Raw genomic sequence first — 22,528 nt, 5'->3', positions numbered from 1 at the left:
GACTGCTGGGCTGAACTCTGTAACTATGCTCACAGCACTGTCAGATCATAGCTAGCAGGTGATGTGTTCACTGTGGGATTTAAAGTCCCAGAAATAATCTGCCAAAACAAACATTAAATAAAAATAAAACAAAACAAAAAAGTCAAACAAATAAACCAACAAAAACAACAAAACAAACCTAAATTGTTATGTCTATACTGTTCCACAGCACAACAAAGATAAGGATAGCAATGTCTCTGCACCAGATAGATTTTCTCACAATGTACCAAAGGCCAGGGAAAATACACCTTGCTGGTGGAAAGCAAAAGTGCTGCTCCTAGGAAGGCTACACAGTCAAAGGAAAGAAAAAAGTGTGATGTACTGACAAAAGACAGACATCTTGAAAAACCTCTGCTCTCTCAATATTTTGTACCTGAGAAAAGGGCAAACAATTTTCCCTTCCTCTCCCAGCTCCATTTTTTTTTTTTTTTATTAAAACCTTCTAACATGCAACAAAAAGACAAAGCAAAGCAAGAAGGCTGTAATTTCACAACAGTTGTATCTCTGTGGATACCCCACTCATAATGTAAATTATCAGTGAGGGCACTTCCCTTATTGCTTATTCAGGACAGGCTTTCCAGAAGACTGTTTGGGTTTTGTGTGCAGTGTCTGGCCAGCTGTCAGACAAGAAGACTGACTGGCAGCTCGAAGGAGGGTGCTCTCACAGCATGACAGGTGCATCCAGCTTCAGCAGCCAAGTGCTGCTCCCTGGGCATCCACCCACAGCCCCCCATGCCTGAGAAAGGCTGGATATGGCTCTGAGCCAAGCACAGGAGGGCTCACAGAGAAATTAATGCAGGTGATTAATGTACTGATCTCTGAACAAAAATTTGCTGTGATGCTCCTGCCACAAAGGCAACCGAAGCTACACTCACCTATTTAGAGCTGCTAAAACCTGCTACAATAAAATTGCAGAGGAAAGAGAGGAGCTGTGCTGCAATTGCCAAGCAGTTTTCATCTAGCAGTATTGTAACTGCACCCAGTCAGAACTGGCCTGCAGCAGAGTCTAAGAGATGGTAAATGAGCACTAACACCTACACTCAGGTTTGAATGTCAGTGTTCTCTGAAACCTGCTTCCAGCACACAAAACTCCCCATGAAACCACTGCCTTGTGAGCACAGTGCTGCTGCACCAGGCTCCCACAAGAGAAATGTGCCAACACCTCACAGAAAAATTGTAAGATGCTACTCACAGTTCCAGCACTATACAACAGCAGAAAATCTTGATTGTGAAAATTATTCCTTGTGGTTTTGTGTCAGCATTACATTCTGTGTGAATTCCCAGTTAACCACAATTTTTAAATGAAAATACACTTTCAGTGACATAAACAGAAGTAATCAGCAATAACAAAACATATTGTCTGACATCAGTTGATGCCAAATGTTTAGACATTTTAGTGGACACCTGCCTCATTATTTTTTTTAGCTGTCACTTGGTAGGACTGTTACAGTTTTTATATTTCAGCTCTGTTGATTCTCAAATATCTACCATTACTATGTCCTAAGGAAGGCTATTGATTGCACACTCTTGCCTATTTTATACAAATAAAGCTAGATTCCAGCTTATAAAAATATGGTAAGATCTCCAAAGACAAAGTGTTAAGGGGGATGTACACTACCAAGCTTGAGAGTTGGGCATGTGCAAACCTCAAGAAGTTCAACAAGTACAGTCTATTCAAGCTAGCATTTAAAACTTTAAATCTGAACAAACAAGCCCCAAAACCTGTAAGCAGCAGCCTGATTTTATTACCAAGCATAGCTACAAACCTGTATTTACTGTCAGCAAGCTGTAAGACTTCCTCTAGAAATTGCTCTACATCTGGGCTAATAATTGAAGTACTGACAGTAATATTATAAACAGACAATCCAAATAATAAACACAAAGAAAATCTTCTGGTTTGAGATGTATTAAAAAATTAACTGTTCTGAGGCTATACAGATATATTCCACAAGTAAAAATATAGTCTTGGAATTTGCTGTCAGTTTAGGGATGAGCAAATAAACATTGTCCTTTACTGTTTAAGGGCAAAGACAATCACATAGTTCTTTGTTACTTATTTCTTCAGCCTTAATGAAACTGTAGCTAATGTACAGATGGAAAGACAAAATCTCTAAATGGCAGAAGTTTTTATTGACATCTAACTTCTCTTATACTCTCACTTGCATGAGATATCTACACAGCAAGAATTTATCCTCTATAAAATAGGCTTCAAGTAAAGCTGAATTAACTAATGGGTAGTGACTAAAACTTTTTTCCTTAGTGAAAAAACTAAAGAGGATAACAATAGCACCACGTGAACAATAATCATCCTTTGATTACATTCAAGTTCATGCAATTTCCTCTCTTTTCTCAACTCCTGCTGTCTCAAAAAGCAAAACTGTAACAGTAACTACCCTATCAGCTGTGTTCCCTTTCTGTGCAGTCCTGCCTCATGGGAGTTGCAGTTTCTCTGATTTATTTTGTTCTTTCCCTTAGTCCAATAACCTTCACTGAACAACATCCAACATGTCCTTTAGTAGGAAATTCACCTCAGGGTACTTTTTCCTTTCCTGAAATCTGCAAATTCTGTACTGTCTGTAACACAGCACTGATTAGAGCTGAACTCAGGATCTGATACCCAACACAACACTGCAGATGAGAGCTACAGGAAAGGAAATGCACACCAGCTCCTGGCAGTGGAAGGCCAGGTACCTGTACTACTTATCATATTGGACAACCTGGTATCTATGTCAGTGCTCTCACCTCCACATTTCTTCCTTAGTAACTTTTATCTATAATTTTAATCTTGCCCTTTCTCCAGTAGGTTTTGTAATCAAAGTCTTGTCTCAGCAGATCAGAGCAGAGTTTCTATACTATCAATGTACAAACTGAGCCAGAACACAAGTCCTTGTCACAGAGCTTGTACAGCACATATTGAATTTTACAAGTACCTAACAGGTATGAACTATGACACCAGTTCAATGACTGTCACTGAGTAATAACTGGGTTCACTGGTAAGTTGATAGAATCATAGAATTGGTTAGATTGGGAAAGATCTTTAAGGTCATTGAGTCCAACGATTTACCCAGCACTGTCAGGTTCACCACCCGGTGCCTAAATGCCACACCCACACATCTTTAAACACCTCCAGGCATAGTGGAGTGATTCCACCCTTTCCCTGGGCAGCCTGTTGCAATGCTTGACACATCTTTTGGTGAAGACGTTTTTCCCAATATCCAATCTAAAAATCTCCTGGTGCAACTTGAAGCCATTTTCTTTTAACCTGTCACTTGTTACTTGGGAGAAGAGACTGATCCCCACCTGACCACAATCTCCTTTCAGGTTGCAGAGTAATAAGAGCCCTCTGAGCTTCCTTTTCACCAGGGAAAAAACCCCAGTTCCCTGAGTTGCTTCTCACAGGACATGTTCACTAGACCCTTCATCAGCTTCATTATTCTTAGGATGGGCATTTAAAAGTTAAACCTTTTCAAGAAAATAAGAGTCTAACAAAGAAAATCATAATTTGCTCAAGGTACTACGTGTTCCTCTGCTTTGATACTCAGAAACCCCATCATCCCAATATTATTAAACACATTTTCTCTTTTTACTCTCTTACTCCTTACTTTGAAAATAAGAAAAGGAAAGGCCAGTTGGATGAGGCTTTGAGGAATCTGATATAGTGAAAGATGTGCCTGGCCATGGCAGGGGAGTTGGAACTAGATGATCTTTAAGGTTGCTCCCTACGCAACCCAGTCTATGAATTTATGACACCATGGCCTACAAACCCTTAAAAAGCTACACCTGCATCTGAAGACTTTCACAGTAGTTTTCCAGAAAGTTGTTCCTGCAAACCAATTACTTTGAATCAATAAAATGAGCAAGGAAAGGACTAGGAAGGGTATTATACAGTATTACTACATAGTAACATGAAAAGGAAGCTATCCAACATGAAACCTCTCTCATTTCTGACTCCCAAGAGTCACTATGATTTATAAGAAAACCATAAAACCTCCTGTTGAGGAACACACTCAGTGCAGGTAGGAAGGTGAGCAGCTGCAGTGTGAGCTGCAGGTTGGGCTCTGGGTGGTGGGAGCTCCAGGCAAGAGGCTGAGAAATGCCACTCTTTACATAGGAAAGGACCTGGGGACCTGTGGCACCACTGGACACTCATGGATGAGGCAAGAGCTGAGGACACCCAGACTTCATGTGATGGGCCTGAGTGTATAAATGCCCAGGAGTTTCTTTGTACAAGGTCCCTCATCAGAGGGAGCAGCTTGAGCTGTTATTTTGTTGTTGCACCAAGTTTAAATTATTTTAAGGATTGAGATGTGCGACTGTGCTATGGGAATCTCGGGGCCAGGGAGTAAAGGAACCTTGTCTGACTGCATGAGTGTGGGGGTGTAGGGAGTCAGGCAGGGCAGCCATGGCTCACTGGAGCTGCCTGCTTTGAAGGGGCTTCAGTCCCAGCTCAGGTGCTGTGGGTGTGGCTGTCAGAGTGGCACGTGGATGGTGGGACAGAGAAGTTTCCTAACACTCCCTGAAAATGCGGAACAAAACAGGCTCATTTTCAGGGTTTGAAAATACTGCATCATGTACTTTTGAACTGATTAAGTATCATGACGAGTTTCCCAGGAAATTAAGTTTTTTAACTTTTCTACTTATGCAAATGCACGCTAGATAAGCCATGACAAATCCAAAAATATATACATACTTTACTATATCTATTCTCTGTCAATAAAAAAAATAAAGAATTAGAAATACAGAACTTGTAAACCAACTGCAAAATAAGATGCACAAAAATGAGGAAAATCCCTCCATACTGTACAGATGTTCACTCACTAGGCAGTCCCAAAGTCAATCATAGATTCTGTTATGTACATAACCCTAAACACAAGTTGCAACATTTTATTACTGTACATGTTTTTTCTTTTTAATTATCTGAGACTGCCTTAGCTCCTCAGTCCCATGGGCATATGGACAAGCTTCAGAAGGTAAAGAGCAACCATCAGGATGATGAACAAAAAACCAGCAGAGGCGTGTTTTAAATGCTTCAGCTGAAAGGCGCCATTTCACTTCAGGTTTAGTTTTACTTGGTGGTTTCTCTTTTCTCCAGTCACGAATATGAACTTTTCCATTCAGAACTAAGATTTAAAAACAAACAAAAATGCAGCTGTTAGTAGACAGCCATGGCAATTATATTGGGAAAAAACTGCAGTGACTTTCTGTGAATAAAAAGCATTATACAAATGGATCACTCAGGCAAAACCAGATGAGCCATTTGTACAGAAACAGAAAGAAGTACACAACAAACCAAGACAATGTAGACACAGCACAAAGAAGACTTGACTGATTTTCTTGAGAGATGTTTTACTGGAATGCTGAATAGTTTGAGGCACTTTTGCATCATCTTTGTAAAAGTTTGTTAGGTCATTTTAAATATAGCAGTTGGGATCATTTAGACTAAAATTACAAGTTTGAACAAAAGAAATTTCAACTTCAAGAACTGTAATTCTTCCCATGTTTGTAACTTTATGATTCCACATTTAAAATGCGACTACCAGCAAGTATCTTGTACTACTTTCACTGACCCAAAAAAGCATTGCACTGAGGAGATGACAAGCCTAACCCTTCATGTGAACCAACACTGAATTATCATTGGTTAATAAAGATTCAGCACTTTGAGCTTTTCAAATGCATTTGTTTTGTTAGGTCATAAACTGCACATGCACACACTTGTGAATCTGTCAACTCCTTAAACAAGTAAACAAAATAGATGAAAGAAAGTTAGCCAGAGAGGAAGAAATAAACAGACAACAAACAACAGTGAAAATGAAGAGGGAAGAATCTGCCACTTTTAAGTTACCATACTCTATTTTCATATTCTGCTTCAATCACACCTTCTGTATCAGACACTTGTAGCTTGGGATAGTCAACCAATACCATTCTGCATTTGATAATTGCTACCAAAAAAGTAACAAGTCCAGTGAAAGCTGAATATCACACAATCGGCACTGGATGAATTAATGTCTTCAGGCTTCCTTGTGATACAGACAGGTCTGAACTCATACTAAGCCAATCAAGAAGCAATTTCAGCTGAGCATTAAAATCCCTTGCAAAAGATGAAGAAAGATCAGCAGCTATTTATGGTCAAGCATAATTTTTCCCTAGAAAAATCAGTCTTATTGGACAAGATACCTGATCTAAAGAAACCACTACCGATCAGTTATTCTAAGAACCACTTTTTGTTTGGTGTGTGTGTGTACATTCATTTATTTCCATATTTTAAAAGAAAAACAATTCAATAAGGATGACAAAAGAGTTGCAGTCATGTTCTTCTCTGTCCTCCTGGGCAGGAGCAATGTCCATGGAGACCACCAAAAGTTTCTTGTTATGGTGACATGCTACTAAGAGAAGATTCACATGATCTCTCCCCAAGCCCTGGGGAATATCCCTGTGACATAAATTACTGAGATAGAATAGATTAAGTCAGACATTTCTTTATAGGTAATGTGCACGTAGCCTCCAAGCCGATTTAAAATGCTCATTCCATTTACAATGTCACAGCTTGCAAAATGTATTTCACCTATTCCTAATGATAGGGGGCCAAATTCAGACACACAACAAACTCCATGCAACCAAGTCTTTTTAATGGATGGCAATTCAGGAGGATTTTAATAGCCAAGTGTACAGAAATCTTTAGTGGATGCTAAACTTGCTTAAAATGACCACTGGGAACAAACAGGTTGCATACTCAGGATTACTTGCCATGGATTAGTTGATCAATATTTTACAGGAGACTTAGAACTGTTATGACATAACACACTTTGAAGCAGCTTTAATACCGATAAAATCTTGAAGATCTTGTATTACTGCAAAGCTACATTTTAGTTTTGCAAAACTTCACACTGACAAAAAAGCCCCAAACCAATTACATAAAGCATACTGTCACCACACATCACAACAGGGAAAAAAAGCCCCAAGCCCAAAAAACTGCCATCAACAAACCCAGCCAGCCATGGAGACCTGCTACTGAGTTCCCTCTGCTATGCTACCACAAGCTACACAAGCACAAGCTACCACAGCAACATAAACACATTAAGCCTCACAATTATAGGTTCCTAAGGAGGCTAATTTTGTTTCATGTCAGCACTTACACTTTGGGGCTTGGTACAGTCACACTAAGCCTCAGTTAAATGCTTTACTAAAGTTGCTCTGTATTTGACAGCCTCAAAACCAGGAAAAAATAAAAATAAAAGGTCAAAAAATAGCATCAAATTAGCCCCTCAAACTAAAGGTTTGTCTTTTCAGATACATCCAGTGCAGAATATTTTGCTGATAGACGCCTTACCAATCTCATTCATAAGAGCTTTACTAACAATATCTTGGAAAAATGGGCACATACAGACTATTCAGCTTTCCACAAAGATACAAAAAGCAGTTAAAAAAGACATCACCATAGTAATTTTTCAGTTAAGTTTAACTGAAGAGCAGACAGAATAAATGATTAAGGTAAAAAAAAAAATCAAAACTCAAAACTCCTTTACTTTCAAATACTTGATGATTGTTCTTGAGTAGTGTCTGCAAGCCTCCATATTCACTTTTCAGCTTTTTTAAAGTCTCTTTATTCAAGTGTTCTGCCACTTCTCTTAAGGAAAGGCTTTCTGCAAGAAAAAATGGTAGAATTATTAAAAATTTTTATATATAAAACCTTAACACAATTCAGCTTCTATATGAGGTAATGATATGAGCAGAATGTCGGAATTATCTACCAGTACTGCAGCAAACTTTTTCTTACAATATGATATATTGTATATATTTTACATGTATATTGTTTGCAAAACAGCAGCTTTCATTTTACAGGACTGAGGTCAGAATTTCCACTGTAAGACACACTTTTTATTTGCTCTGCTTTTTTTTTTACAGTAGCATGTAACCCTCATTGCAATAAGCACTGCTAATAAGCATGTAGCATGCAACAATATGATAAATTACAGTAAGTAAATAATAAAAACAGATGGAAGAAAATGGAAAGATGGTAGTAGTGAGAACTGACTACTTATACAATTAACAGCAGCTTAACATTCTTTTTGTTCCTAAAACTAAAAATTCCTAATCATGTTGTAACTTAATGGTACTTTGAAGCACTTCTTACAAACTCTTACAGTGTTACAGCTAATTATTATGTTAATATTCTAAACCATAGTATTTTCTCCAAAAAGACTAGAGTTGTGGGTTTAGTTGGGTTTGGTTTAATAAAAATGGATACTTTAATAGTATTTAAGTGTAAACCAGGGAAAAAGCTTACAGCAATTTCAGAAGATTCTTCTATGTGCAATAAAACAGTGGAAAAAAAAGCACCTTTGATTACGACTGCATTGTTCTCAGTGTTTCCTAAAAATCTATTCACAAACAGTTAAATTTGCTGGAAAAGATAGTGTAAAGGAAAGATAACCTCACCTCCTTGATTCCAGGTATTCATATTTCCACCCTGCTTATCAGAACATGATTTTTGGGGGGCTGCATTTAACAGCAAGTTTGCTACATTGAGAACCACTTCATCTACAAAATCCCGAGGGAGAGAAGCACAATTTCTGATTTGTTCTACTTTTTCTCTGGGTTGAAATCCAGGCATCCAAACTGTACCAGCTGTCTCAGTCTCATCTTCAGGAGGTTCTGAGCCTGCTTCTTTACACAGACCACCACAGTGATCCTTGTGGTTAAATCCAACCCTTCTGTCACACGTGGCCACAGCACAGGTCCGACGACTGTTAATAAACTGTGTTATCTGCTTGTCAATCAGAGCACGTTCTGCAGCTGGGTAGGTCCTGCTTTTCCCAATAAAGCTGACCTATTTTAGCAAAAACAGGTAAATCACTAGCAGAGTCTTGTACTTACACCCAGCCCCACAACCTCCACATGTTTATTCAGGCTTCTCAATGCCTATGATAAAATCCAATACCAACTCAATGCTCAGTAACACCTGAGGGGTTTTTAATTCCAGTCTTTGAATATTGGTGCCCCAGAAGAAATCCAGTAAACAAATCATAATCCTAAAAACAAATAGCATAATCACATGCTATAGAATCACACAGCAGAAATATTGTTCCTGACCCTCAGATTATTTAAAGCTGGACTTTTCTTCCTACTCTAAGAACATTTCACTTCAAATTTCATTGGACAAGAAAAACAGCAAAATTAAGTACAAAAAAGTAGGACAGGCAGCTAGAAAAATTAAGGCAAAAATAAGGTTTTTTAAGTTTTCCATCATATAGTGACATTAGAGAAAATCGTGAAAGATTTCATTTTTTCCTGTTTTAGGACTGTACCTATAACATTAAGAGTAGACTTCCCAAGAAAACAATGAGTATTTTCAAAGTCTTTTCAGAGCCTACTGTATCAGATTAAAAAAAAAAAAAAAGACAGAAGCCCTGCAGAGGCCAAAATTACCCTTTTTGTTGACGGAATTCTAAGGCAATCTTCTTCCACATGAAAGCCACATACAAATCCCACTTGGGCAACAAAATCAAGATATTCTCTGTATTGAGTTTTCTTGCTTTGTCTTCGCCTGTATTTTCCATGGAAATCAAAGAAGCAGCATGGCAGCACAAAGTAGCAACATGAATAGGAAGACCTACAAGAAGGATAACAAACTGCTGAACAGTAAGTTGTTTCAAAACACAAAAATTTAACAAACAACCTATCAGATAAAAGTAACAATGGGATTTTTTTATTAAGCAACAGAGCTTCATGCAATAATATTTACATTTTGCCCCCAATTGAACTATTGGTTTAGTCTGAAGTATTAGATGTAGCAACCTACTTTGCAGAAGTAAAATTCTAAATTACTGCTGCTGGCTGTAAAGAGCACAACAGCTCAAGGCAAGGCACAACCATAAGCTGGTATTTACAAAAAAAAAAAAAAAAACCACAACAAAAAAAATAGCTTGACATACAAGGAATAAAAAACAGTTTTGAATTTCAAAAGCAAAATCCTGCACTGAATTCTAAGAGAAAGTAAATACTGCATCTGTGCTTCTCCACAGAAAGAGAAACACTTTGTAAAAATCCTCAACTTGCATCAAAAGTAGCCAGTCTTACAAGAACAACAGGTGTGGAACTTAAGCTGACAGTTTTGACCAAGCCCACATAGGTAATAATGGAGGGGCTGGCTGTTATTTTCCTGCCTGTTTGTTTCTTTAATTCCTTCCATCCCACTCCCCTCCTTCTGCAAAAAATACCTAGCTGCAATTACAGGTATCCATGGTGTCAACTCATCTGAATGGTTTCCTATGAGCCAGTCAGTGTCTGGAAAGAGATGACTGTCACCTGGAATGATACTAGCTTCCTAAAAAACAGAACAACATAGTAAATGAATCCTATTACAGGTTTCTTTGAAGCATTTTATTTAAAGCATTAAGCAATAATATAAAGTAATACCAGCTGACAAATACAAGGTGAATGAGCACCACAGACACCAACGTTCTCCTCAGTTAGCAATTTTTTATCACTACAGAGAAGTAGTTAAGCAACAAACATCCACAAAACATGGGTCACAAAAAAAGTGGAACAACTACTCTGATTAAAATACTTAGCATTTAAATATTAAAATACAAACATATAATATATATTAATATATTAATATAAAAATATAACAAATACACTGAATTATGATTTCTTGCCAATCTCCTTCTGTCACTTGTATGCCTGAACTCAGTTTTTCAGAAAGGCACTTAATTTGCTGTCTTGTAGCCTACACGACTCACACAGCAATTACTCAGAACACAGCTTCATTGTTATTTTCTCCTCCTTCACAGATGCTGCCCAAATCAAATCCTAGTACACAGAACACCACTCTGCACATGCTATCATTCACATACAATAAAACAATAATAAACAAAAGAAATCCCAAATAAAACCAACAGGATGAATTCTTCATACAGGTTAAATTCAAATGTTCTACAATGCCAATAATGTTTGTGCCTCACAAGTAAGTTTTTTCACTTTGAACTAAGTTCAGCAGAGAAAGTACTGAAAGACACTAAGTTGACACTAGAGTAAGTAGACACTCTTCCCTGAAAATGTGTATGAATATTAAAAGAATTATTGGGCAATTTATACAGAAAATATAAGGTTTAAAGAGCTTAAAATTCACATGTACATGCAAAGCAGTATCTGTATAGGAATTAAAGAATAAAATAAAACAAAACCACTTATTAGGGAATTTCAGACTATCCTGGTCACTTTCCAAATCCTTCTTAAGGATCAATATGGTGATTGTTCACTTTAAATTGTTCACTTTAAATACTACAGCTGATTTTTAGATATGTATCAATATTTCTAGATAACGAATGTAACAAGTTGGTCTTTTTTGGCAGGTTACTGGATGTTAAATTACCAAACCTTTGGTAAGTCTTTTCTTAAGGTTGACTAAATACATTACTCATACTTTACATTACAGTTTTGATCATTCAATTTAGGCATAGTAGGAATTATCAATGCCACACTGCCCATTTTGACAGTCACCTGTAACCAAATTTGTATTAACCATGTCTGACAGCAGTTTGGATACACAGAGTGCCACCTGTTACATCCATTTACATTGTTAGTATTGTACCGAACCACACAGGTGGCAACATCCACCCTGCAACTCATGCTGTAAGTAAAGATCAAAACAGAATTAGCTTCAGGGGTAACAACAGGCTGTGAGCAGCTGGTTTTTCCTTCTGTGGCTCCTATGGCTACAGGAGCCTTGCAAAATAATTTCCCTTTACTGTTCACTGTCTAACTCCCACTAGCACAAATCATCACTTTCCTTAGCATATATTTTTATTGTTTCTTTCTGAGCAGAAAAAGGAACATGTAACACAAAGATAAAGAGACAATGCTGTCCAGCATGATCAGATGTGACTTAATACAGTACAAATGGAGCGATGGAGCACCACAGCTTCATGTTTGGGTTGTTTGCTGAAGCTTTTCAGTAAGATCTGCTTGCAGACGGCAGCAAAGGAACACAGTTTTGGCAACCTGTACCCAAAATGGCAGGGTGGCATAGAGAAGGCCACACAACACTGAAATCTGTGATCTCCCATCTGTGAAAACTGATGTTCTTTCCTAATTTAATGTGTTAGCATCCAAAGATATGTTGAATGTACTTTAAACAACACTACTAGAGAACAATCACAGGTGGAAAATTATTTTACTATATTAGGAGCTGACAATTTTTGACAGAACAGAGTAAGAAATTTTAGACCTGCAGAACAAGAAACCAGGAACACCTCACCTCCAAAGAGCACCTGCTCATTGGCACTACATTTTAACGAGTACCAGATTAAGAATGCCTGGAAGCAAAGTGAATGTTCCTGTTCTGAAATTGTTCATAAAAATGCTAACATTAAACTTGAAATATAATCCTTTTTTTGCAGATTTATTTTCCTGTTCATTTTTGAAGGCTATTATTGCAATTATTTAGGTTGGCTCCTGTGAGGTTCAACAACAATTTTGCCCCCAAAACAGAACATAGCACTAAAAGGTCAAAATCACTTTCAAGAAAAAAATCCAAAATTATGACTGGCTTTATTATTTTTTATGAACTAGTGGTGCAAACAAAGCTGCTTAATATTGATCCTCTGGTAAAAAGAAATCTTGTTTCATGGTGTGCATATCTGTACATGTAGTGACAATCATGCTAGTGGTTCTTGGCTGAGATATAAGCCAGTTGCAAATATGCAAGGGTACAATACACTATTTTTGTCATAATTCCCTTTACAACTTACTTCACCCCCAAGAGATATGGGTAGCATCATACCAAACCCATGGGCCCCTTCAGACAACTGTACCCAGTATGCTTCCTTAGACTTGCACCAATACAACCTGAAACAATGAACAAATGAATAAATGGACAAATCAGTAAAACTGACATACATTTCCATAATACCTCTAAATGTGTCTCTGGTCCATACATGTCCCATATTTTTCTTCTCCTCACATCAATTCCTCTGCCTGAATGCTGAAATATTTGAACAACAGAAAGATTCAGTATAAGAACAATTTTTAGCAGAAATTTCAAATAGGTTCAGTAAATGTACATATTAACTTTGATTATTTCATTCATGCTAAATTTTAGACACATAACAAAATCCAGCTTTGCCCTTTCAGGCAGAAGCTGAATACTTTCATTCCCTTTCTTCCCTTTGAAATATGAAGGGAATTACTAGGAAACCTTAAAAATATATCTGGTTCAAAATTTTACCTGGGCACATCTACTGAGACTACTCTTGAAAATCTGTATCTCTACAAATGTAAAAGCAAAGTATCATTTTTTGGTTTGTTTGTTTTTAATATATCAAAACCTTTCACAAGGTGAGTCCTACTGCAGGGACCACAGGGCTCAAAGAAGAATGCTACTCTAAGCAGTCCTTAGAGGAGAACCAGTTTTTAACTACTGAAGACCAAATAGTTTTACCCTGTTTGAATTAAAGGGAAGAGGAAATAGACTGGAAACTAAAGAAGGAAATGAAGAATATGTAGTACTTGAAATTCAAGAACCTTGTGCAGAACTAAGCAAATCAATTACTAAAAAGCCACATAAAACTCTCATACATTATTTTTTGACAGTCAATGTTTGTCAGCACTGAATGAATGAATGACTGACTCACTGAATGAAAAGTCCACACAGAAAACAGCAGCATGTATTACATAAAAGTTTTCTGGCCACACAAGAATAGAAACCTTGTGCTAGGAGAACTTGGAACATTTTCCTACTCCCCCAATGACATCCCTTTATCTAATAAGAGATATTCATTTCCTCTATAAATTTTCCGATGTTCTCCCAAAAGTGGAAAATGCAATTTTCTGAAACAGACAGACCCAACTTAAATGGGTTTTGTTTAGTCTCACTTTTCTTTTGTTGCTATTTCAGAAACTATGCTTCAAGAAACTGAATTATGCTGTTGCCACATTTTTACTCCCACAAGTACAGTATGCTGTTACACATTTTTAATTAAGAAATCTCAGGATTGCTTTCAAAGATATAGAAAAACATTTTCAGAACACCACAAGTAGAATTGAGTTTGAATAAAAATAAGTTCATGAACACATCTTATGAGAGAGAATCTATGGAATAAAAATTGCACATTCCTTTTTGCATAACTAAAATACTCCATTACTTTTTCTTTTTCCTCTTAGTTTCTTAGCTCAGAAAAAATAGCTCTGAATTTAAATGAAATAAGCTAATTAGGATAAATATTTTAATGGTTTCTAATCCTCTGGTAGGATTTTCTGCTAGTAACTAGACAAAAATCCTATTTTAGCAACATGAATTAATTTACTTGGCTATTTGCATACCAGACAAAATGAAAGTATAACAAGAATACTGACACTAGTTTTTAATAAATATTTTAAAAAGTATTCTATTTACCCCTTCATTGTTTAGAATATGAACCAGCAAACCATTTCCACATCCAAGATCCACAAATGACTGTTTCTTGGTCAACCCTTTTTCTTTTCTCTCTTCTTCCCAAATAATCTAAGACAAGAAAACAGAACATATTAGACTTCTGCTCTCAAGTTTCCCTATAAGAAACCATCAAAGGTTATTGGAGATGATAGGAGAGATCTGGAAAAGAAAACTTGAGAGAAAACATTCACTGCACCCACAGGTAAAATAACTTCAGAAAAAAAAAACCAACAAAAGACAAAACACTGTTTATGCAGTAGAACAAGACTTATTTTGCCAAATATCAATAGTTTTCTAAGTGCTAAGCACATCCTCCACTCCATTTTGAGTCATTGGGAGTTGAAATTAATCAGGGCTTTACAACTATGAGCATAAAAGTAAAATAAATTGCTAAAACAACGGCTTCAAGAGAAAAACAGTGGAAAGCAAGGGAAGTATCAAGTAAACTTCATCAGTGTCTCTGCAAGTAAAACCACAGATGCATTTTTATCCACTGTATTAAAGAAAGCATTGATGGCAGAGCTGAAAATAAACCCCAAAATATTCTTTGTAATCACCTGGTGATACAAAGGTACATGTAACATCCCTTTTACTGAACAAAGCAAGTATTACCTAGCAAGTTAACTGCCCCAAATTCTACACCAGCTAAGGGACCCCAAACCTTTTAGCCAAATTCTAGTCCCTGATCTGTACATAAGTAGGTACTTTTTCACAGCTACGTAATCCATAACTAATAAGTGTCTGTTTCTCTGCAGAACATGGATTAACCTTTACAACTTTCTAACTCTTTTTCCTTCAATGAGAAGTTAGAGACCACACATTCATAACTCTGCACCCTGATTTTTCACTATGACTTCCAAAAATCCTGAAGAGTATTTAACTATGAAAACTGGTATTTGTAACATCGTCACTTTTGAATATCAGTTCTGCTAAAGGGAAAGAAGATGAAGATAAACATAGTCTGCTAATCTCATGGATTATGTTTTTAGATTTACCAATCACTGCACTTTGGCTCTAGGCAGTATCCCAGAAATCCTTAATTACCTCCTTCACAGATCCTACCTATTTTCCAATTCCTGCAGAGTTTTTCACAACACAAACTCAACAGCTACGCCCTTGGCCATGCCCCTGGACAGTGGGTGATCTCAACATGATTGCAGAATAAAATGAGGTCACATGTAGATTCCATAAACCCATAATAACACTGGACCTACCTTCCTTAATCACCTGTGTAATGTACTTCTAAATGATGAGTTTCATACACCACCATATTGAACATTTTGCTGCAGGTTAGGTTATTAATGCCATGCTTTAGGTTTTTTTCACATATGGAAGCTGCATATTAAGTGACTTTAATAACTTTCTACTGCTATATTAGCCAAACCATTATCACTGTAAACCAACATTCACCTGTATAAAAATGCTATCACTCCAGAATTTTCTTGTGGCTACACTAAATTCCTAATTTTCAACACTGAATATTAAGTTGGTGGTAAAAGTGGTAAAGATGAGTCTATTACATAGCTCTTTCCACAAGCCAGAATCTAAGACTCTAAGCAGTTAAATACTTATTTATTAAAATAAATTAGTCCTCAATGAGTACTGTAAACGAGCTAACGTACAAATACTGATTTAGTTAAGATGCTACAAGTATAGTTCAATGTAGACATGCTCTTACCACACTCTGAATGGCAAACAAAAGTATTTATGAGCCTGCCTTTTAAAAACCTGAAGTTTCAGGGAACTGCAGGTGGCAAAATTTTCATAGAATCTTAAGTAGGTAGAAAACTTGAGAAAACTGCACCAAGCATTTTTCTGCACTCCTAGCATCTGCAGTTGACCTTAATATACTTGAAGATGGGATTTGAGATGAAATTTTATAAAGAAAAGGCACAGCAGTGAAAAACCATAGGTTTTTATTTATTCATAGTATAAAACGAACAAGTAATAGAAAAATTTATAAAACAATGAATCCTAACCTCCAACTGATCCATCTTATCACTTCTACATTTCTTCTTTTGCCTTTTTCACTTAGAAATAAATATATCTTGTGTATGTAGATTATATATTTCCTGTGACAGAAGACTGCAAATCTTCATCATATCTTCATGAAGAAGTTTTTATTTACCTCCAAATTTATCATCTTTAGAGAGGTTCAATTATCAGGAAGTATAATCTTACAGCATATTATTAGGTAAAGCAGATCCCTACCAGCAAGTAAGTGGCAATGGCAACATCTTCATAAACAAATTTCTCAGGATCTGTAACTTCAGGCCACACCTTCAGGAAAAAAAAAATAGAATGGAAAAATATGTAAAAATTTATTTTCTGCATCATCTGAAATAACCTCAAAAACGCTCAGACACAGCAATTTGTATACTCACTTCAGTAGGTTTCTGGACTTCACAAATTTTGCATTTTAAAGTCATTAAAATATACCCAGAGAAAATAAAGGCTTTTGATTCAACCAAACAATAAAGTTTCTAAGAACATTTTGGCTCCACATATATAGGTCACAAGTAAACAGCTGCATCTGTTCTCTAACAGACCACTGTATCTTTTGCTTAACTTTCTCACAAGAAAAATCTTATCTATACCTCTGCAACAATGAGAACATGAACACTTGGAAATTTCACAAGGGAACAGACCTATAATTACCCTGGCACAGCAGAACATGAAGAACCAAAATCTGAAGTAGGAAGACAGAAAGAGCAAGTATTATTCCCAAGTGTTACTTTGTAAATGAAGAATTGAAACAGACTAAAATACTCATCACCAGCAATTGTACTGACCAACTAAAGGCAGAATTGCTGCCTTACCAAAATCTCTAATCCTCCACTCCTATGTATCTTCATGTTAGTACAAAAATATTAACATTAAAACCTTTCAGCCTTCTCACTGTGTTTTACAAACGCATTTACCATTTTTTTTGCTTGCAGCTGGAACCAAATTTGCAAGAATACAGACATTGCATCATACAGCACTCTGTTGCTGTTCAGGATCTTCAATATAAGAAAAAAAATTACAAAACTGCTCCTTTAACTCAAACACATATTAAGATAATATCCAAAAGTTTTGGAGAAGGAGGTGTTATATTTTTGCCTTCGAAAATGTGGATGACTATTTACTCTGCTAACCTGCTGCTTTCCTTTTTGTCACAAGTGATACATCTTGGAAAATGACTGATTCCTCCAAGGACTAAACTGTTTTTATTCTGCATATATACAAAAAAAAAAAAAAAAAAAAAGCCCCAAACATTAAAAAAAAAAAAGCATACATTATAATTCAATTGTTTCTTTTACTAAAGAAAAGGAAGGATAATATTACTGCACTTACTGCTAAACTTACCTTTACCATCTCTTTGTACTTTTCTTTGAGGTCCTGATAAACCTTGCTGTATTTTGCTACTGAAATGAGTGAGAGTGTACTTTTAAACTCACTGGGCTTTTGCTCCACAGACCATTTAGCCAGTTTGGACAAAAGTTCTTTTCCAAGCCATGCTAGTTTGGCGTACACAATTCCATCTGAAAACCAGTCTTCTGGAAATGGAGCTACAACAGATATAGACCTTAAAAACAAACAAATAATTTAGCATAAATACAATATTTATTATTTCAGCTACCTCAAGGACAGAGAAAACAAAGATTAAGTGGAGAAAATCAGCAGATCAGTGCTATAAAACCAGACTGGGGGATAAGTAAATATGTAGAGAAACAAAAGGAAAATAAACCAGTGAAGTTACTGAATAATGGAACAGTTTCCCCTGAATTTTTTAGCTCATTATCTTTTAATTCAAACACTGTACATAAGAGTCCATGCTGCATTTAACACAATAAAAGAGGACTCCTGTACGATGAGCAGCCTGATTTCACAAGATAGTCAAAGGATAAACAGTGAAAGTCAACTTATGAAATTCCTGAAAAATAACAGGAAATTTTAGGAGAAAAATATACCATTGTCACAACTCATTATTTCATAATCACTAACTTTATTCAGATTTTATTAGAGCTACATCCCCAGATGCTCAGGACAAAACTGAATGGTCTACATTTCAGTGACTGAATCTCAGTGGGTTTACAGCAATTTTTTACTTCAATTTGACCCCCACCCTTACTCACACCCACAGAACCTTTCTCATCCTCCTGATCAGAAGAGGCATTTTTTTTCTAGACCACACATGGGTACAGTCAATGTTTACATTCAAAGGTGAAACAGGCTTGATTCACATTATTGTAAGCATTGTAAATGTTTCTTTTCAGAGAATATCATGGACTCTTATCACACTACTATTGTAATTTACTAACCAAGCAGAAAATCATAAAATTTAAATTGTCTACATACCAATACTAAACCACTGTGTGACTCTTGCATTAACTTACATTTTGCTTCTTCTTTCACTCCCACACTTACCATTCCTCATCTTTTATGTGTTTAAGTTGAATTTGATAAATATTGCACTTTTTAACCAGGTATTTTCCTTCATTGTTTTCTTCCAAAGGCAGAAAGGTCACAGTTCCATTGTAAACATCTGAAAAGATATGCAAATAGGGGTTTATTATTCCATGGGTTACACCACATTACATTTGGTTAGTACCAAAATGAACTTCTGCCTACAAATCAGTGAGGAGAGATGTAAGGCAATAGAGAAAGAACCACAATGCCAGGAATAGATCTGTTTCTTGGTGCTACTGACATCTGAAACTACCAGACTATTTGAATTCTCCAAATCTGGCATTCTATTGCAAGATGCTTCCAAAATATCTAGGGTCAACCAAGAGTATTCATTTTTATCAAACATTACTAGTTTAGTAAAGTAAAAACTAAACAACAAGATTTTCCTAGTATAGGATTTTTGCTTCTCCATATCCCACAGCAAATCCAGAGTCCTGGAAAGCAGGAGTGTATGCAGAATTACTTCCTCTAAAAATTAAAAAATCTTTTTTTATTGTTTACCCAGGGCAGATTCTTCAGAATAACTTATTAAATTCTCAATTTAGAAAATGGTTTTCAAATTATCATAAAAAAAATATTCTTGCAATTAAAAATTTCTGGAATTCTGACTCTTTCCAAAACATTAGTATTGGAATTCAATCCAATATCAACTTTTTTTCCAAAACTTATCTTAAAAACGGTGTCAAGTTCTTATGTAAGTTTCTTTATATTGGCAGGATTTGTTGGAGCGTATTACCATCATACAGTGTAAAAAATCATGTTGAAGCATGACAAAAACAAAACAAAGGAAAAAAATAAAAGCAAAAAGCCCACAAAAAAAAAAAAAAAAAAAAAAAAAAAAAAAAAAAAAAAAAAAAAGAATAAAAGGAAAAAAGGTTGAGCTTCTTTCTTAAGCAATACGAAACATGGAGAAAGTCGATACAAACATTTCCACTTGGCCAGGCAGGTGCCACAGCCACAGCTGCCTTTTACTCTTTTCAATAATTATCTCTGCACTACGAGCAGCGTTTGTGCGTGGGCAGCTCACTCGTGACAGCAGCTCCTGAGTGCCACAGGTCTTTGGCCTCTGTAATTTGTATTTTAACTGCTGAAACTTCAATGCTTCCTAGCGCAACAACAAATGCTAAAAATAAACCCTAAGCACACGATCGGGACACAAGTCCATCTTCATTCCCACAAATATGGGGGGGAAAGCAGCATTTCTCTCCTCTAGAGACAATCTCAGCGGGGACAGGCCCGCGGCACCGCAGCCCCTCACACGCTGCGCTCCGGGCCCGGCCCTCACACGGCCCTCACACGGCCCTCACACGGCCCTCACACGGCCCTCACACCGCTCCCCCGCCGCTCCCCCGCCGCTCCACCGCCGCCCCGCTCACCTTGCACCGCCAGCTCCCGGGCCGGGGCCGCGGCGGGCCGGCCCCGGGGCAGCAGCGCCCTCAGCACGGCGCGGAGCTCGCCGGGCCCGCCCCAGGCCGTGAGGGGCGGCGGCAAAGGCAGAGCCAGCTGGTCCCGCACCTCCCTCCAGAGCCGGCCCAGCTCCGCGGCCCCCGCCGCTCGCCCCTCCTGGCCGCCCCCGCCTGCTCCCACGGCGGCGAAGCATGGGGATATCTGCCCGCCCTCGCCGAGCGGCACCGGCCCCTCCGCCTGCACAGCGGCGCCGCTCAGCCTCCTGTTGGCCACCTGCGGCTTCTCCAGCCACACGCGCACGGCCGCCCAGAAGCCGCCGGGCAGCGCGGCGCCGCCCGGGTCCCGCACGGCCGCCGTCCCCACCGGCCCCATCCGCCGTCCGTGCCGTGCCGGGAGGCGGAGCGCGTCGCAGGCTGCTCCCGTCAGTTCCCGAGGCGGAGACGGCGGCGGCCGCAGGTACGTAGCGGGTCCCCTCGCCCGGCCTGCGGCTCTGCGGCTCCCAGAGACCGCTGCGGTGCCGTCCTGCGGCCGAAAACACGGGGAGCCGCCGGCTCCCAGCAGGGCGTGAGGCTGGAGGGTCGTCACCGCATGGGCAGCTCTGTCTGGGGAGGGTCTGTGCCGCTGGGGCAGCGGGTGCAGAAGAGCTGAAAACGCTTCCTGAGAGCAAACTCCAGACACCGGACAGTCAGCCCGGCCCGGCAGGGGGACATCTCGGTCCCCTTTCTGTAGCAAACAGCAGTACGTTTTGTAGCCTGTTTTTGCCTTGTGTGGGCTGTAGCGGGGCTCGGCCGTGCGCTGAAGCCGCACAGGAGCGTTCGTGCCCTGCCTTTACCTGCTCTGCGCGACTGCCAGCTGCAGAGTGCTCGGAAACGCAGAGCCGTTAGAAAATAAAATAAAATAAACCACTGGTTATGTCGTCTCTTAGCCTTAAGGGTACAGTGTGATTATTCTTTATAGCTACCGAGTGTCTGATCCGTATCATTGTTCCGTAAGGTGAGGCTAGTACCTGCAAACTGACCTTTTCCCTCGTGATCTGTGACCCGTTTTTGGTGCCCGGGTATGAATTTGAATTACTAGCAGGAGCACTTTCCACGGGAAAAGGTTTCCAACTCAGCATTTCGCAGTGAAACTGCAGCAGTTCTTTGCAAATTGAAAACAATGTGGTTTTTACTTCCACCTTCACACACGTTTCAAAATTTCAGACCAAGGCTGAAGTTGCCACTGAAGTTTTAGGGCAGCCCGTTGTTACTTTCCTATTGTAACCACGTGTTTTGATTTCTTAATTAGTTTTGAAACTGTTGACTTGGAGCCAATTATATTAAAACATTATGTGAAGTCAGAGGATTTGTAATGTATTTTAAGTTCAGAACTTTTTTTATAATGAACTCTTGGGTTCTCTTATTTGTGTAATATCACTGATTTACAATGTAAATAAAGTTAGGTGTAATAGCTGCAATATTGCAATGTAATTTTTTTTCTCTTTTATGAGTGGAAAGCCTCCAACTGCTGCCTGATTTACCTGTTTTCCAGTTAGAAGTGTAGTATCTGTTTATTTGGCTGGAGTGTGAAACACCTTCTCGATATCTTTCCCCCCTGCCCCTCTTTCCAAACCTGTTACTCAGTACTGGAGCTGCATCTTCCTAGAACTCATTTGGAAGTCACATGCAGAAACTCTATCCTGCTGTTATCTTCTACTATGTACCGTTCAGACCTAGAGGATGACCTCCATAAAAGTGTAAGGTTGAAAGAAAAGAGAGGTATCAAGGAGACATATTGAGATGATGAGGGGAAAAAGGAGACTGCTGAAGTTCTGTACTTCATTATGTTCGAGGTCTGTTCTGAGTCCTTGGCCAGCCCTGGGCCAGGATGTTCCACTTAAACCTTTGAGCTGCTTCTTTTAGCCAGTGCCATTAAATCTGCTGGATTTTGCACCCTCCAGGCTCTGCAGAGACCTCTTGTCTGGTGGCAGGGATTGCTGGTTGTGCTGTGAGCTCTCCAACACCAGCTTCTGGAACTAGCAGAGGATCAGCCTCTGCTTCTCTGGGCCAGGTTCTAGTGAAAAGCAAGGTTCTCCTCTCCTGAACCAGCTGTACCTACTGACAGGGAAATCCTGCAGGGTCTGAGCAGTTTTGTAGTGCTCTTGCCTGACCCATAGATGCACACAACAAGTTGCAGCAGACTTTGTGGGGCCTTGCT

At 38.5% G+C, this 22,528-nt stretch overlaps 2 protein-coding genes across 2 annotated transcripts in view; one reads left to right on the top strand and one right to left on the bottom strand.

Moving 5' to 3' along the window:
* Positions 1 to 4,710: 4,710 nt before the first annotated feature.
* Positions 4,711 to 20,704, bottom strand: TRMT44 (tRNA methyltransferase 44 homolog). Its single transcript, XM_056489531.1, has 11 exons — positions 20,302 to 20,704; positions 18,884 to 19,001; positions 17,822 to 18,041; positions 16,685 to 16,753; positions 14,435 to 14,542; positions 12,953 to 13,024; positions 10,257 to 10,363; positions 9,466 to 9,649; positions 8,476 to 8,866; positions 7,563 to 7,679; positions 4,711 to 5,159 (listed from the first exon to the last, which is right to left on the bottom strand). The coding sequence occupies exons 1-11, from the start codon at positions 20,702 to 20,704 to the stop codon at positions 4,927 to 4,929; spliced, it is 2,022 nt and encodes a 673-aa protein (XP_056345506.1). The 3' UTR covers positions 4,711 to 4,926.
* The window catches only part of ACOX3 (acyl-CoA oxidase 3, pristanoyl), a 32,573-nt gene continuing 30,748 nt past the window's right edge, over positions 20,704 to 22,528 (top strand). The window contains exon 1 of the mRNA XM_056489530.1: positions 20,704 to 20,788. The gene's annotated coding sequence lies outside the window, so the exon portion shown is untranslated. The remainder of the gene's footprint in view (positions 20,789 to 22,528) is intronic.

The sequence above is a fragment of the Oenanthe melanoleuca genome, chromosome 4 (genome assembly GCF_029582105.1).
Source record: "Oenanthe melanoleuca isolate GR-GAL-2019-014 chromosome 4, OMel1.0, whole genome shotgun sequence".
Taxonomy (NCBI): Eukaryota; Metazoa; Chordata; class Aves; order Passeriformes; family Muscicapidae; genus Oenanthe; species Oenanthe melanoleuca.
The sequence above is the reverse complement of the archived record's forward strand: the minus strand, read 5'-3'. Positions and strand labels throughout refer to the sequence as shown.